The sequence below is a fragment of the Rhinolophus ferrumequinum genome, chromosome 15 (genome assembly GCF_004115265.2).
Source record: "Rhinolophus ferrumequinum isolate MPI-CBG mRhiFer1 chromosome 15, mRhiFer1_v1.p, whole genome shotgun sequence".
Taxonomy (NCBI): domain Eukaryota; kingdom Metazoa; phylum Chordata; class Mammalia; order Chiroptera; family Rhinolophidae; genus Rhinolophus; species Rhinolophus ferrumequinum.
The window spans coordinates 45,568,897-45,586,681 of NC_046298.1; the positions used below are offsets into that span (position 1 = coordinate 45,568,897).

At 48.9% G+C, this 17,785-nt stretch overlaps 1 protein-coding gene across 2 annotated transcripts; it reads right to left on the bottom strand.

The window, feature by feature from the left end:
* Positions 1–9,888: 9,888 nt before the first annotated feature.
* Positions 9,889–17,400, bottom strand: KLK5 (kallikrein related peptidase 5). 2 transcript variants are annotated; one of them, XM_033129616.1, is made up of 7 exons: positions 17,264–17,396; positions 17,117–17,167; positions 16,919–17,002; positions 15,075–15,336; positions 14,034–14,290; positions 13,771–13,904; positions 9,889–10,233 (listed from the first exon to the last, which is right to left on the bottom strand). In XM_033129616.1, exons 3-7 carry the CDS (start codon positions 16,989–16,991, stop codon positions 10,078–10,080), a joined length of 882 nt encoding a protein of 293 aa, XP_032985507.1. In that variant the 5' UTR covers positions 16,992–17,002; positions 17,117–17,167; positions 17,264–17,396; the 3' UTR covers positions 9,889–10,077. The 2 variants fall into 2 exon arrangements, with proteins under 2 accessions (XP_032985507.1, XP_032985508.1); XM_033129617.1 differs by lacking the exon at positions 17,117–17,167 and having other exon boundaries at positions 17,264–17,400.
* Positions 17,401–17,785: the final 385 nt, after the last annotated feature.

Consider the following 17,785-nt stretch of genomic DNA (forward strand, 5'->3'; position numbering starts at 1 on the left):
GGAGGGTGCAGCTCAGCTCTAAGCCCAGTCACCGTTTTCAATCTTTAGTTGCAGGGGGCGTAGCCCACCATCCCATGTGGGAATTGAACCGGCAACCCTGTTGTTAAGAGCTCACGCTCTAACCAACTGAACCATCTGGCAGCCTCCTTATTTATTTTTTAAGTGTGTTTTTCCAGGACCCATCAGCTCCAAGTCAAGTAGTTGTTTCAATCTAGTTATGGAGGGCGCAGCTCACAGTGGCCCATGTGGGGATCCCACAACCCTGGTGTTAAGAGCACCACGCTCTAACTAACTGAGCTAACTGGCCACCCCAACATTAGTTTATTTTTAATGAGAGACAAAGCTGGGTATTAAAAATGGAGCCCGGCCTCATCTTGTCCTCACACAGGCCCAGACACGGGCTCAAAATTCCCTCCATGAAATTTTGCTCCTTTCCCTCCCCACCACCAGCTGGGGTTCACAGGAGTTAAGATTCAGTCTGAGCTGCTTTTGAGGGATACCTTCTCCTGAAGAGTGGTCGTACTGGTCCCTCTATTGACTTTTCTTGACCTCTGACTTTTCACCGCAACTGTTTATAGAGGTTTCACTCTGAGTCTTTTTGTCTATAACTTACCCTTTCTGGCTCGCTTTGACCATCAGTTGAAGATGGCACATACATTTTGGACAACACCGCTGACTCCAAAGGCCATCTCTTGGACATTCCATGATGCCCTCCTCCCTTAGGTGATACTCAGTGTCCCAGCCCCAGCCCCTCCCCAATTCTCCTAACTACTGCATACTTCTCACCTCGTCAGGATTATATACTTCCCTGACCTAAGTCTGTGAGTGTGAGATTTGTAGGAGTGTGAGAACAGTGTGAGTCCATATGTGTCTGTGTGAGCATATTATGAGAGTGTGTGCTGTGTGCCTGTGTGTGAGTGTGTTATGAAAAATCCACCTTCAGCACCATGGTCAGGAACCAAATTTCACCCTGGACAGTGAGTGACCTACGTCCCTTCTAACAGGTAGCTGATCACATCCCTCCCTACCGTCTTAATTTACCAGTGGAATTAAGTTTCGCGAAAGCATTTCCTAGAATAATAAGTCCAGTCTGAGTTGCAGAAAGACTCAGTGTACAAGAGATGGGTCCAGAGGCTCTGCCTAACTCCCTCTTTCCCTGCCGGGGATCGGGGCAAAGAAGGGGGACCTGGCCTGGGACTCAGTCCTGGCTCATGTCCACCGTTCATCCTGTCCCTCTGCTCCCGGAGTCCTCTCTCCATTGGAATCCCCACTGCTGCCAGGCGTGAGGCTCCCAGTGAGAGTTCACGGAGGCATTTTGATAAGGTCGTTGCAGGGCTCAAGGGCCTGGCTTTTCTCACTATTGAGCTCAGTGATCCAGCTTTTTTCACCTCCACCACCAAACTCTGTAGTCAGCCCTACGTGCCCCTGCTGTGATCTGCAGGACAAAAGGCACCTCCTTCCCTGCAAGCAGTGCTCACCGTCCCGTTTGCTGTGTAGAGAAAAAATCAGGGACAGAGCAGGACAAAAACAACAGGAGGAAGAGAGGCATTTGCAGTGGTCCAGTGCACTGGTGTTTGCTGCGTATCCTGGAAAGTCTTCGCTCCATCACCTCCATGACTTTCTCCCTCACTGCTTCTGGTCTGTTTCTGAGTTATCTCACCAGAGAGGCCTCTCCTGACCAGCCAATGGAAAACAAAACCACCCCCAAGTACTCTCTTTCTGCTTTTACCAATATATTCACCTTCACAGCATTTAATACACCCCCTCTGAAATATTAAACACATACTTATACGTGTTGGTTTTCTTTCTCCTCCTCTAGAAAACAAAAGGTTACACGCAGACTTTCTCTAACTTGTTCGATGCTGTGGTCTGGGAAACTAGGACAGTGCCTGGCTCATAGTAGGTGCTCAATAAGTATTTGTTGAATGAATGAATGAATGAATGAATGAGTATCCAGGGGACAGCAGCTTGGGCTAAGCTGGTGGCAGTACAGATGGAGAGAATGCAGCCATCACGACTCAACCGGACACATGTCTGATTCCCACCCTCAACACTTTTGTTATGAACATTTTTCAAACAGAAAAGTTAAAAGAAATGTACAGTAAACAGCCATATACTCACTACCTATTTTCTATACTTGCTTTGTCCTGTGTCTGTTGACCTTTCATCCATGTATCTTATTTTTGACGCATTTCCTGTTAAGTCACAGACATCAGTCCACTTCATCCTAAACTCTCAAACATATGTCATTTTAATTGTTATGTATGGCAGTATAATTCAAACTTCATGGCTCTTTTTGTTGAGGTGAAATTCCTGTACAATGAAATGCACAGAACCGAAGCTGTATTTTTCAGTGTGCTTGGACAGCTGCACATGTGTGTAACCCAAACCCCGACCAGTATGTGGAACATTTACCATCACCCCAGAAAGTTCTCTCGTGCCACTTCCCCGTCAGTCCCTGCCCCCACCCCAAGAGGCAAGCAGCATTCTGATTTCTTTCCACCATAGATTACTTTGGCTTGTTCTGGAGTGTCATATAAGTGGAGGCATAAGTGCATACTCTTTGTGTAAGGGTTCTTTCATCTTGAGGTTCACTCACGTAGCTGCAATTTGTTCATTTTCATGCTAAGGAATATCCCATTATTTGAAAAACAACAGTTTATCCTTTCTCTTGTTGATGGACACCTCGGGCTATTACAAATAAAGCTGCTATGAACATATGTGTAAAAGTCTTTTTGTGTACATGTGCTTTCTTTTCTCTTGGAGAAATACCGACAAATGGGATCTCTGGGCATGCTGTTCAGTATTTTAAGAAACTGCCAGAACTTTTTCCAAAGTGGTCATACCTCGTTACACTTCCCCTAATAATCTCTGGGAGTTCTGGTAGTTCTACATCTCTGTTACCTTTTTTAAAAAGATTTTATTGGGGGAAGGGGAACAGGACTTTATTGGGGAACAGTGTGTACTTCCAGGACATTTTTCCAAGTCAAGTTGTTGTCCTTTCAATCTTAGTTGTGGAGGGTGCCGTTCAGCTTCAAGTTGTTGTCCTTTCAGTCTTAGTTGTGGAGGGCGCAGCTCAGCTCCAGGTCCAGTTGCCGTTGCTAGTTGCAGGGGACGCAGTCCACCATCCTTTGCGGGAGTCGAACCGGCAACCTTGTGGTTGAGAGGACGCGCTCCATCTGAGAGCTCAGTGCCAGCTCAGCTCAAGGTGCTGTGTTCAATATTTAGTTGCAGGGGGCGCTGCCCACCATCCCTTGCGGGACTTGAGGAGTTGAACTGGCAACCTTGTGGTTGAGAGCCCACTGGCCCATGTGGGAATCGAACTGGCAGCCTTCAGAGTTAGCAGCACGGAGCTCCAACCGCCTGAGCTACTGGGCCGGCCCTCTGCTACCTTTTGGGGTTTGGGAATTGTAAAAACTTTCTTAGCCATTCTGATGGGTGTTTAGTAGAGTCTGACTGTGGTTTTAAGTTGCATTTCTCTCATGACTAACGATGTTGAGCAACTTTTCATGTGCTTATTGAACATTTGCATATCTTCTGTTGGAAAATAGACCGATGTTTAATCTCTTCCTCTAGAGGAAAGGGGTCTTGAGATAGTCTAATGCCTGCACCTAACTTACACAGAAGATCAACCTTCTCATATGTAATAATTTTGCAGGGCTGCTGTAACAAAGTACCACACACTGGGTGGCTTAAAACAACAGAAGTTTATCCTGTTACGGTTCTGAGGCCAGAAGTCCAAAATCAAGGTGTCAGAGGGCCTTCCTCCCTCTGAGACGCTTTCCTTGCGTCTTCCAGCTTCCAGTGGTGGCTGTGAATCCTTGCCATCCCTCGGTCTGCAGCTGCATCACTCCACTCGCCACCTCCGTCTTCACGTGGCCTTCTCCTCTGTGCGTCTGTCTTCGAGTCGTCTTCCCTCTTCTTATAAAGACACCAGCCTTATTAGAGTAAGGGTCCACCCTACTCCGGTATGACCTCATCGGAACTAATTGCATCTGCAATTACCCTATTTCCAAATAAGGCCACATTCTGAGGTCCTGAGGAGTAAGATCTCCACATATATTTTGGGGGACACAATTTAACCTGTAATACTACAGATTCAGTGGCCTGACCCTTAAATTATGTCCAGGCTCCATCTGGGAAACAGTGATGCCTTCTGAAAGTGGTAGAACATTTTTTCAGCACTAACTGTGGGGCAGGCACCATGCGTGAGGTAGAATTGACATCTCAGCCTTACAGGTAAGGAGTTTGACCCATCCAGGGGAGAAAGGTCAAGTAACTTGCCCACAGTTCCCCTGGGGACAGAGCTGTGAAACTCCAGAAGTCTTGCCACGTGCACGGCTTTCCCAGGCCGTTGCTTCAATGGACCTCGAGGTGGCGGCGTAGAGCAAATGGTGGATTCAAACACCTGGCGTTTAAAATTCGTTCTTCCTGGGGCACATCTCAGTCTCGAACATGCACACAGATCGCCAGGGTAGCTTGTTAAAATGCAACTCCTGACTCAGTTGGTCTGAGGAGGCGCCAAGAGTGTGCGCTTCTGACAAGCTCCCAGGAGATGCTGATGTGGCACAAAGGCTGTCTTTCAATGTTCCTGATCATCCCAGAAATGACGGTTTGCACACGCCCCATCCTGTGCCAGGCTCTGTGCCCTCACCTTGATGTGCATTCTCTCCTTTGAATGGTCACAGCAGACGTATGAGGTAGCCCCGGGTGAACAGAACAGGAAACAGACCAGATTTCAATCCAGCCAGGCTACTGCCGGGGTCACCTCTGTAGTACAAGACAGACATTGTCCATGGGGGACCCGAGGGGAAGAGTCTGGAACCGGAGGGACTGTGAGATCAAGGGTCAGCAATAGAATAACCCCCCCCCCCCCAATTCTAGACTGCTCTCCTGAAAACTCTCACCACGGGACTCCTCTCTCTCTCTCTCTCTCTCTCTCTCTCTCTCTCTCTCTCTCTCTCTCTCCTACCTTACTTTAACGTGCCCAGTGTCTCCTCTCTCCTCCTCCCCTCCTTCCTCTCCCTCCCCACAGCCGTATCCCTTTTCCTGAGCTCTGGCCCTGTGCTCCTAGGTTTGCTTCTGTTGGCTCCAGTGCACTGTGGTTTCAGGCACAGGCTCAGGACTCCCGCCTTCAGAGTCGCACCCCAGCTCTGCCATGTGCCAGCTGCAGAAATTGAGCCAGATCCACCCACCCTCGCTGCCCATTGACTTGACGAGAGCCTCCTTCCTGAGGTTGCTGTCAGAACCTGGAGAGCCACATGCAGTGGCTCTGGCACCCAGTAAGGGTACCTGTCGTCATTGTTATGATTATTACTAATAGAAGGTAACCCACAGCCGGCCTCTCTGTAGCCAGCAATTAGATACTTATCAGGTGTGTGGCATGCATGGGGAAAATCCTCCCACTAACAAAAATAGGGCCACTCCCTGACCTCGGTTTCTGGCCAGGATCAACCATCCCAAGAGCAAAGAGACCAGGGGGAGGACGCACCAGCTTTCTGAGCCACACCCGATGACACTTAAACCACCCTGAGTCGTGGCCTCTTTGCGATCCTGAGCCAACTCTGCAATTCAGGGGGGAAGCGAGAATCAGCCGCAGTCTGCTTAGATTCAGCAGTGATTTCACAAGTCAGGGATATAAAGTAGTATCCGAAGGTGGCCACAGGGAATGGCACCCCCCCACACACACGGTCTCCCCACCCAGGAAGGACACAGTCCTTGCAAGGTGTGGCTTGACAATTTACAAGCTTATTTTTTCACTCTCTTTAGACCTTAGAGACACAGGTTGCATATCATACGCGTCATCACTAGTTTATACAGAATCCTTCTTTTCTTTAACCTCCCTCCCTCCTTTCCTTCCTTCTCTTCCCTCTTTCCTTCTTCCCACCCTCCCTCAGTCTCACAAAATGTGTCGTGTGGTTCCTACAAGCCTGTAACTTTAATGAGTATAATAGGCGTTGGTTTATGTGTCTGCTATTCTAAGTCACTTTTCAAACAGCACCGCGTTTTTAAGACCCTTCATGTTGCGATGTTCATGCACCTGCCCCATCGTATCCAGCTCCATGGTGGCGCCCACCCAGTTACCCAACAACCCTCCCAGGTATGGAGACTCGATGGCTGCCAGCTCCCGGCTCCCCAAGGGACAGTGTGAGGCACGTGTCCCCTTATGCGTGCGTGTGTAGCAAATTTTTTGGGGTGTATAGCCATGAGAGAAATTGCTGAGTTATAGGGTGTGTGTGTATTTAATTTGATGAAATAATGGCAGATCCTCCCTCAGAATCGGAGACACCACACTCCCCTGAGTGGCACCTAAACATCCTAATGTCTGTGTGTCCGACCACACCTGAATTCTCCAAACTTCTAATTATTTCCAGCCTAATTGGTGCACAGTGATATCTCCTTGCTGTTCCGATTTACATTTCTCTGATAACTAATGAGTTTGAATAGCCCCTCACGTACATGTTAGCTTTTGGAATTCTGCTTCTGCAAATTCTTCATATACTCTACCCATTTTCCCATAGGGTCTCTCTCTTTTTTTTCTTATTAGTTCACAGGCGCTTCTTGCATCTCATAGGTTTTAGTCCCTTGTGCATTTTGGATTTTACAAACGACTTCTCCCACACTGACAAATGCCTATTAATGGTCCGTCTTACCCTCCTTTAAACCCAAACTTTAAATCTTGACATAATCAAGCTAATCAATGTTTTGTCTCATGACCTGTGCTTTTGAAGTCTTAAGAAGTCATCCCCTGTCTCAGAGATTCAGATATTTTCCTAGATTGTCTTCTATTAACTTTATAATGTATCTTTCACATATTGGTCTTTAATGCATCTGGAGTCTGCCTTCACGTGTGCTGTTAGATAGGAATCCCGGTTTATTTTTCTCCACACAGTGGGTCACTTTTCCCAACACCATTTACTAAGCATACCATCTTTCCCGCATTAATCTGGGTTGGTATTTTGTCATGTCTTATATAGATTATATAAAGTACTGAGTTCTCACGGGTCTCTATCTGAACTTTTTCTTCGGTGTCACTGATCCATCTGTCTGTTCTTGCATTAACACCACACTTATTTTCCACACATTAATTTTGTTGTGTAGTATGTCTTAATATCTAGTAGGGCAAGAAATTTATTTCTTACCCCACCACAGCCCTGTTGTCCTCACCGCTTGCATCACCATGCAGGAAATACACGGATCTTCTCCACCCTTGATGGAATCTATTTACAGATATCTGTGCCCTCATGGCTTTCAAGGCGGCCTCTGCAGTGGAAAAGACAGACAGGAAGAGAAAGTCAAACTTACCCGGGAAAATTTGCACAATGTCTTAGCTGAGCTTTGAGTTCCCAGAAACTTCATTTCCCCCATCATCGTCTCTGTGTCAGCATACTGAAAATCAACTACAGTAGCCCAGACACTTGAGGTTTTGTTCTGCCTGTTTCAAGCTCAGATATTGGAAGTCCACGCCTGGAGCACATGCTTAAGCAAGTCACCAAGAGTGCAAGCTTCTTCTTGCTTCTTCTGCTCCCATCTTGAATCTGTGGCTTTTAGCCTCAGGATGCAAAGTGGCTGATTCATTTCTGGGCTCTCACATTCCAGGTGAGAAGAAGGGGGAAGGTCCAAACATAGGCCCTCCTTTTCATCAGCAAAACAAAAACTTCCCGGGAAAGCCCAGCCCCTAGGTTTTAGCTTATATCTTACTGCTTAGAGCCGGATCACATGGCTGCCCAGGTGGAGGGTGAGCATCTTTATTCAGAGCAGTAGTTGGGCTGGGATTGTAATGAGGTGGAGAAAATGATGACTGCGTCTCAATTATCCCCAGCTTGCCCTGTGCTGAGTCAGACTCGTTCACAATACACCAGCCTCAGCCTGCTGCCCCACATAGCTGCCTTCCGTGTCCTGCTCTCCTGTGAGCTTAAACTAACCGAGGATGCATCTGGGCTCTGTCATCAGGAGGAAGAAGCATAGGGGACTCACACTCACTGCTTCTCCCACACTTTTTATCATAATTTTAGCAAATGTTATGTGAGCACATTACATTTATTTATTTATTTATTTATTTATTTATTTATTTTTATTTGGGGAAGGGGAACAGGACTTTATTGGGGAACAGTGCGTACTTCCAGGACTTTTTCCAAGTCAAGTTGTTGTCCTTTCTATCTTAGTTGTGGAGGGCGCAGCTCAGCTCCAGGTCCAGTTGCCATTGCTAGTTGCAGGGGGCACAGCCCACCATCCCTTGTGGGAGTTGAACCGGCAACCTTGTGGTTAAGAGCCCTCACTCCAACCCACTGAGCCATCTGACACTGGCCCATGTGGGAATCGAACTGGCAGCCTTTGGCGTTAGGAGCACGGAACTCCAACTGCCTGAGCCACCGGGCCGGCCCGAGAACATTACTTTTAATCTTTTAATACAGTCGAAGAAACTACACAAATGCCCATTCACAGCAAAAATGGGTAAATAAATTAGAGTACGTTTACATAATAGTATATTGTGCGCAATGAGAATGAGGTATTTACAGCTATAGACAAAAATCTGAATGTTGAGCAAAACAAGCCAAGTGCAAGGTAATGTGCTGTGGGATTTTATTTACATACATTTATTATATTCCTATAAATCTATCTAAACACATAAACATATATTTCTTTATACAAAGCGTAACTAAACTGTTTTTGTCTGCTCAGGGAATTTTCAAGGCTGGTCTCTGTTTGTGTTTGATTTTAACAGGTACCTGGGATACACCCCAGCCCATCCCGAGCCAGAGGCTTTGCACTAGTCCTTCTCCGTCAGGAACACCAGGCCCCCAGACAGTCATGGGGCTAGTCCCTTTTCATCCTGTAGGTCTCGGCTCAAATGCCACCTCCTCAGAGATGTATTCCTTTCCTACTGTATTAGTGTCCCCTGGCTGCTGTAACAAATCACCACAAACTTAGAGGCTTAAAACAACACAAGTTTATTCTCTTACAGTTCTAGAGACTAGAAGTCCAAAATGGGTGTCAGTGGGCTACGATTGAGGCATGGACTGGCAAGACTGGCTCCTTCTGGAGGCTCCAGGGGAGAATCCATTTCTGTGCTCTTTTCAGCTCCCACAGGCCACCTACATTTCGAGGCTCATGGCCCCTTCCTTCATCTTCAAAACTGGCAGTTCACCCAATCTCTCTCTCATCCTGAGCCCACTGCTTCCTTTTTATGAGGATCCCTGGGATTATAATGGCCCCAGCCACGTAATGCAGAATAATCCCTCCATCTCAACATCCACAATTGAATCATACCTGCAAACTCCCTTGGGCCATGTGAGGTCACACTCACATGTTCCAGGGATTAGGATGTGGACGTCTTTTTTTTGGGGGGGGGGCGTGTGGGGGGGTCTGTTACACTGCCCTGCACAGCTTCTGTGATCATTCAGCATAAACATCCCCCTTAATCCCACATTCTTTCTCTTCCCTCACTCCCCATTCTCGTTTTATTCATATCACTTACACACTGAGTGCAGCATACAATGTATTTGTTTATTCTTTATTGTCTGTTCCCTGACTGGAACGTGAGGTCTACCAGGGCAGGATTTTTTTTCTCTGTTTTGCCCGTTGCAGTGTCCCCAGGCTCTGGAACTGTTCCTGGCACAGAATAGCCAGCCACTTGATCCATATTTGTGAAGAAAATGAAAAGCAGCTTGAGTGGACCTGTTTTTTGCAACTGAAATAACCTCTTAGAGCAAACACAGTAATGCAGAGGGGAGAAGTGACTTGTTCCCAGCTGCCCAGCCATCCAGTGACTGGGGCCAGGAGGAGACCACACATGAAGCCCACTTCTCCTTGGACGCTTTATTTCTGGCCATCCTGGGAAATGTCCCCGGGACAGGACATTTGTCCCAGGATCATTGTCCCAGGATCCAGCTGGAGATTTGGATTCAGTTCACTGTTAGGGAAGGGGGACCATGATTCCAGGAGACTTGGGGGGCTATAAGTTAAAATCCTCAAAATCCTTGGGAAGGAATGGGGGTCTGGAAGGAGTGTCATGTCCCTGCAGGACTGGGGACTTGCAGGGGTGGGGGACACTAGAATGCTGGGCCCTGGTAGGACTCATGAGTTGGACTGGATGGTGTCATGGATCCACTTGGTGAACCGGCAGAGGTTGGTGTAGACGCCGGGTCTGTTGGGCTGAGCACAGGGAAAATCTCCCCAGGACACGAGGCCCTGTAGTTTGCCATTGCAGACCACGGGGCCCCCAGAATCACCCTGTGAGATAGAAAGGGAGGTACACAGAGAGGCAGAGGTGTGGGGAGGTGGAGGAGAGTGACACACAGACGAAGAAAGACCAGAACAGCAAGACATAGAGGCACAGAGGTGGACAAAGTAGAGAGATGAAGGGACAGAGGGGGGTGGTCAGGGAGAGGGGGGAGAGAGAGAGAGAGAGAGAAAGAGAGAGAGAGAGAGAGAGAGAGAGGAGAATATTAACATTTTACTCCATGTCCAACTTTTAGAAACCCCGTTTGTCCCTCGCTACCCAACCCCAGCCTCTTTTCTGTCACCCTCATCCCATGTCTCTATTTCTCACTCTCCCCTCCGGCCTTTGAATACCATATTTCTCTCACTGGACGCTCTTTCCTTTCCCTTCCTCACTCTTTATCCATCCTTGACATCAATCCGTCTTACTTAGACCTTACTTCTGCTGAGAGGCTGTTCTTAGCCCCTGAAAGAGAGTTTCTCAATCTGGGCACCTTTGACACTGGGCCGAATAATTCTTTGCTGTGAGAGGCTGTCCTGTGCATTTAGGATGTTTAGCAGCACCTCTGGCATCCGTACACTAGGTGCCAGTAACTGCCCTCCTTTCTCTGCAATCTCCCAGCCCCCACACAGTTGTGGCAAAGAAAAATATCTCCAGGCATTGCCATATGTCCCCTAGGGCTGCAGAATCACTCCCAGGTAAGAACTCTGAATGAAAAGTGGCCTGGCTACCTGGCAGGCCTGACAAGCTCAACAGCTGAAAGTAACCACATAGGACGTTCTGGTCATAAAAAAATTCCTCACTGAGCAGGTCACTGCGGGAAGTCACGTCCTGAGTTCTGTGTGATAGGTGAACTTTTACCTTGAGGGAGCCCTGTCCATTGTGTTTGTGCATCTGGAAGAACATACTTCAAATGTCAGAAAGATCTCTTCTCCAGTCCCGGAGATAAACACCCTGATACAGTGACGAGATGACCCCAACGTTCCTCACTGTTACCTTTTACCTGAATACTCACAAGTATTTATGTGAGATGTTAACCATCCTGCATCCACTGTGTAAAAGAAACATGTGTCTCTCCATTTTACTATGCATCCAATTCTAGAGATTTCCCTTCTTTGCTGTCCCCCGTCTCCTTAATCTACCACAATGGATTTCATGCAAACTTCCTTATGTCTTCTACTTTGATTCTAAATGTATGAAATAAACTGCAAAACTGCCACTTCCTGGAGCCTTTCCTCAATCCTTTGAGATTTTGCTTCGCCATCTGGCCTTCAGCCTTGGCTCAAATAAACTCTTTAAACCTCTTGTGAGGTCTGGAACTTCTTTCTTGGACAGAACTGGATTAATTTGGATTGCCAATCCTTAATTCCCCATAGCTCCCTGTAATAACCCTGCTATAATAATGCCCCTCTTTACTGTCATTTCTTACTTATGTTTAAGCAAAATAAGAAAGACTACCCAGAGTCCTCGTATCAATTCTAAGGAATAGACCTGACTTCTTTCCGCATTAGCAGACACCATTTCAAGACAAAAGAGATTGGCTGCCCAGACCTCTAAATTCCAACTTTCTTGTGGCTTAATTTTTCTCACGAGTTTTTTTTTTTTTTAAACATCCTGCAGCGTTTCTTTGGCGAGGCAGTTAATTAACTGCGCTCAGCCTTGGCTCCTTGTCTGTAAAACGGAACTAATAATAACAGCACTTAAATGAATTAATCAGCTGATGCATGTGAACTACGTAAAACAGTGTCCAGCAATTAGCTGCTATCATTATTGTGCTATTAATATTAGTATTGTTGTTGTTACTATTTCTTGTTTTTAGTGGCCTTGCCCAGACCACAGGCTGGTGTAAAAAAGCCACTTGGGTCTGCAGAAACCAAAACAACAGCAAAAACACAAGGTACTATGCTTGGCTACAGAAAGGCTAAATGGTTTAAAATGCTGGCATTCAAATTAGATGTACTTTCATTTCTTCTGATAAAAATCCTCCCCCCCTCTCTATCCTGATGCGTGTGCTTCCACTGTTAAGTGGGAACAGAGTTGAAATTGGGAGACCCGGGAAGCTGTTGCAACTGTCAAGTTTGTAAAATTTGGGGGGTAGGGAGAGCATTTCACAGCCACTAGAACTCTTGGGGGCCTGAATACAGGGGAAGGGTCCTGATTGCTGTAACAGTTTAATGTTAATTTCTGTCATCTTCGATAGATATAGCTTCCATTAGAACACAGAGAAGCTCTACATTGGGGAGCAAGAAATATTATTGAACTTTGGCCCCTACCCATCTCTCTAGCCTCAACTTCCACTGGCCCCCACTCCCCCAAACCCTGACCCCAGACACACTGGCTTCTTTCTGTTCTTTGAATCAGCCAAACTCCTCCCTGCCTCAGGGCTTTTGCGCAGGCTTTTCCTAACCTTTAACCTTTGCAAGGCTGGCTCCTTTGTGTCATTCAGTCTGTGCTCAGATACAACATCTTTCAGGAGGCCCTGCGAACCACCATTTTGAATAGTTGCCCCCCCCACCCCACGTCACTTGCCATCGTAAAATTATGTTCTACTTTCTGCAAAGCCCTTACCACTCTCTGAAATTAGTCTGTTTATGCAGTTTTTTAGCCATAGGGTTTGTTTTTACCTTTCAGCCCTCCCAACAACTTTGTAATCAATCCTCTCTATAAATTATTCTCTTTCTTTTTAAAAATACCTAGCATAGGTTTCTGTTTTTCTTCCTCAAGACATCTTACTAGCATTTGTCGAAAAACTTTTATGCTGCATATTTTTGTGGGAACAAGACACTGAACGGCTACATGCTTGAAAGTCACCCAGATAAATAGACAAAACTGTGATGTCTATTATGTGAAGGGTACCTCCTTAGATTTGATTTCTTTACACAGTGCACAACCTGCCCAACCATACAAAACAGCCTTGAAATCTTCTGGTAGACCTGTGCTGTCTAGTACAACAGCCACTAGCGACACGGGGCTGTTGAGCACTTGAAACATGGCTAGCCCAAATTAAGATATGCTGTCAGTATAAAAATACATACTGGTTTACAAAAACTTATTATTAATAGCAAAAAAATGTAAAATAGCTCATTCATCATTGTTTTATATTAATTACGTTTTGAAGTGGTGGTACTTGAGATACATTGGGCGAAATACGTAGAATATATTAAAAATACGTAATTTCACCTGTTTCTTTATTACTTTTTAAAAATGTTGCTACTAGAAAATTTAAAATCACATGCACGGCTCACATTATATTCCCATTGGACAGCACTGTTCCACAATACGAGCTCTGAGAAAACAGGGGTCCTAACTGATTCGGTCACCGCTGGAGTCTGAGCACTTAGCCGGGTCCCAGGCTACATACCATGTTTCCCCGAAAATAACACTTAACCGGAAAATAAGCCCTAGCATGATTTTTCAGGATGACATCCCTTGAACATAAGCCCTAATGCATCTTTTGGAGCAAAAATTAATATAAGACCCGGTCTTATTTTCAGGGAAACACAGTAGTTGTGTATCTGCTGAATGAATGGAGGCGTCTCAGTTCTTACCTGGCAGGAGTCTCTGCCGGCTTCGTCGCCAGCACAGAACATGGTGGCATCTATCTGTCTTGGGTAGGCCTCCCTGCACTTGCTGTCGCTGAGCACAGTGATGTTTAAGCACTGGAGGACCTTAGGGAAGTTAACTGTCAAACAGACACGCAAAGTAGGACCGAGTGAGTGGCAGGGAAGGGTGGGTGGGGGCAGAGTGCTCAGAGGCAGAGACGGGGAGAAGGCAGACACGGGCAGACATCAACAGGGAGCCGAGCACTCACCATTGGGGCTGCTGACTGTCCCCCAGCCGGATACCGTGCAGCGGGTCCCCGCGACTGGACAATGGGAGGAGATGTTAATGGGCTTGACATTCTCAGTCTCACGGATTCTTCTATTCAGTTTGACGAGCATCAGATCATTGGAGTGGCCGGGGTAGGAGTAGCCAGGGTGGGGGATGGATCTGACCCCCCGGAACAGCTGCTGGCCAGACTCATAATTGGGTGACACGGAATAGTGGCCAAGACGGATTTTGAACAATCTGAGGAAGACGATGCAGGTCACCACCAACGCTGACCTCTACCCGATAGCCAATGCCAACGGCAGCCACAAACCTAGGCCTAACCCCGCTCCACCCCAGCCCTGACACCATCTTTGTCTCCAACCCCACCCCTGTCCTAACCCCAGTCACAATTCAAACCCATCTGCATCCCACTCCCAGCCCCAACCTGAATCTTTTCCGCACACAGGAAACACCAACATGTGCATTCCTAAGGCTGGAGCTCACCATCCTCAACATCAAATCTGACCGCCTCCAACCCCGCCCGTAACCCTAATCCTGACCCCATCCTCAATCCTGTATCTATCCCCAATATCACCTCTGTCCCAGCTCCAGCTTCATCTCCATCCTTCCCAGTCTCCACCTGTCTCCAACTCTACAGCAAACCCTAGTTCTATCTCCATCCCAAACCATCAGCGTGTACAGGCCCACCCGCAACCTCAAACCCGACTCTATCCCCATCCGGAATCCCTTGCTCGCCCCCAACTCATCAACGTATGTGTTCCTAACCCCAAAGCCACCCCCCTGCGGCAACCCTCTGCCCGACGAATCAACCCCCGCTCTCCTCCCCAGCTCCGTCCTCAATCCCATCCCCAGCTCTACTGCCTCCTGCTCCCTCATGCTCACACCATCTGCGCCAGGCCCTCACCTCTCTGCCCCCTCCCCACGCACCCTTCCTGTGCCTAAAGTTTATGTTCACACAGGTCCTTTACGTAGGACCCTTCCCCTAGCCCTGTGCAGCTCTCCTCCTGGAGCCCCCACTCACTTCTTCCAGCAGTGGGCGGCGGTGAGCAGCCACTGCGGGTTCACCAGCACGGCCCCGCAGTACAGCTGGTTGGGCTTCAGCAGCAGCGCGCCCTGCCAAGGCTCATCCTTAATCTGGCAGTCGGACCCATTGATGATGCGGCTGCCGCTGCTGTCATTCGCCCGGGTGTCGTCGGTGGCCTCAGCTCCAAGGTCCTGGGTGCTCCCGGAGGTCCCGGTGGTAGAGGGGTTGTTGCAGGAATCATCATTTGCAAGAACCGACGCTGGGTGCAAAAAACGGTCAGGAAGGGGCTTGGCTGTGCAACTTGGACTCGGAGGTGGGTCTTAGACCAGCCGGTCTGATTTCTGAAGAGTGCTTATGTTGAGGGGGCGGGACCAATGATTTTGGGGCGGGGCCAAGGGACTAGAAGAAGAACTCGGAGAATATGTGTGGAACCGCTGAGAGCGAGCGAGGCTTAGAACTCAAGGGCAGAGTTCAGCCTCAGGCGGGGAGACTGAACTCTGACTGGACTTTCAGATCGTGGGAGTGGTTTGAGTGGGACCTGGGAGGGTAAAATTGGACAACATCGGGGGCGGAGCCAAGGCTCAGGGGGTGAAGGGACCAAGGGACTAGATGGGCCTGGTAGCAGGGCTTCAGGAGGTGGCAGAGCCTGAGATGTGGGAGGGGCTTGGAATCGCTTGGGTGGGGCCAAGGCCAGGGTCACGTGTGGCTCATCTCATAAGGAGGCCCTAATTTGCGAGAGGAGGTGGGGGCTGCGCTCCAGGAGTTGAGGACAGGACAGTTGGAGCCTGGTTCAAAGGGGGAGCATCACAGGGACTGCGCTTGACTGGTATGGGCCAAGCCCAGAGGTCCCTGACTGTAGATGTAGTCTGGGCTTGAGTGTGATTGAGGAAAAGGGACGGAGTCAGAGCTCATGGGTGGAATGAGAGTTGTGGGGAGCAGAACGAAGAAGGGTGCTCTGCTTAAGGGGCCCAGTGGAAAGACAGGGGAGAGCTGCTTTTCTGCATTCTCAAACACAAGTGTGCCTCCCGAATGTCCTGCCAATACTCTCCTCCCCCACACAAACCTACACACAGACACAGATACTCCACTCCATCACCAGTTCCCCCCATAGTTTGTTCACTCGTTCATATTCTTGCTAATGACCCAGAGAAGAGAAACTTTATGTACACGCTCCAAGAAACACGCACACAACCGCTGTCACAGACAAGCACACACAGAGACACATGCATTGTCTCCAAAGGGGCTACGTGCTCAGCGCTGTCTCATGGTACCCACACTTCCCAGGTATACACACTCAGGTGTGGCCTTACCTGATGTCACCCAGCCGTGCACAGTATCACAGAGACGTGCCTGCTACCTCATATGCATGCATGTGGAGACTGCCACCTACATTTCTGCACACAGGCAAGTTGGCACGGGGACAAGATTACACCTAGTAGACCCAGCACGGCACAGTGCAAGTGGCGTAGCATCGTCATCCACGTTCACACAGCCACTGTCTCATAGGCACAGCCACTTCTGCACACTCAGTCCATTGACGCAGCGACAGACACACCACACACAGCTGCACTGTCACACACACAACCCTCCACAAACAAGCGGTCACATACTATGCAGTCACCTGAGTGTAGGGCCTCAAGCAGTCACACGATCACAGATCCAGCCACACGAAGTCTCACACCCAGCCACAATCACACAGTCACAAACACAGACATGGACTCACAGTCCCCCAGTCCTGGAGCCAGGCACACTGTCCCCCTGGGACAGGGACTCCAGTGCCACACAGTCACCCACAGCACCATGCACGGTTAGCTGTCATGCATACACAGGGTTCTGATTACCTGTCACCCCCAGAATCAGGACTGTGATCAGGGCACAGACCATCCACTTCCAAGAGGGTCCTGCTGTAGCCATGGCCACTGCACCTGGCAGGGGAGGGCAGAGGGTGGACAGTCTCAAGTGATTCTGGGAACCCTTCCCCCCACTTCCTCCCTTACCGGATTCCCAGGGCAGAGAGGACCATCAGCGTCAAGTTGTACCTAGGGACTATGGAGTTCAGGGGAGTCGACATCCGACGCCCTCCAGTTGGACTGAGGAGGGAGGACAGAGAGAGAGAGGGCTGCGTCAGAGACCAGAGCCAGACACGGAGACACCTCTCCCTCCTTCTCCCCTTCCCCTGGTCTCACCTGCACACGTCCCCCAGGTAGGGGGTGGGGAGCCAGCTCCCAGCTCAGCCGCAGACTTCTCAGGCCTGCGCTGTCCTGCCGCCACCTCCTCCTCGGCTCCGGGCGCCCGGCCTGGGTTATAACCACCCACTGCTCCCTGGGGCGCATTCCCGGGTAGTGAGGCGCCCTGTCTGCCTTAGCAATCACTCCTCCTGCCTCCCCCCACCTCCGCCCCCAGAGCACCCCCCACCCAGTGCCAAAGGCCACACCCTGCCTGCCTGGCCCGGGCATGGGGAGGGGTCTCCGCTCTGGGGCGCGCTTCTTGGCGCAAGGGTTTTTCTTTCTTCTCGGTGCCTTCATTCATTCCGCCTCTTTCGTCCCCCTCCTTATCGTCGTTCCATCCTTTGCGTCTGTTTTTCGAAACTCCTACCCTTCCTTCCTTCCCTCTGTTTTTGCTTCCCTCTGAAACTGTCCAAGTGTCTTTCTGTACAAGGCGCGACTGAATATTTCTTTTTAGGTCTCTCTCCCTCTCTCTCTCCTCCC

Excerpts from the sequence above, each read along its gene's own strand:
- KLK5 (XM_033129617.1), bottom strand. The coding sequence starts at position 16,991 with ATGGCTACAGCAGGACCCTCTTGGAAGTGGATGGTCTGTGCCCTGATC. Across the intron at positions 15,337-16,918 it reads CCTGATTCTGGGGGTGACAG|CGTCGGTTCTTGCAAATGAT; the intron begins GTAATCAGAACC and ends TTTTGCACCCAG. Across the intron at positions 10,234-13,770 it reads CCGGCAGAGACTCCTGCCAG|GGTGATTCTGGGGGCCCCGT; the intron begins GTAAGAACTGAG and ends TCTATCTCACAG.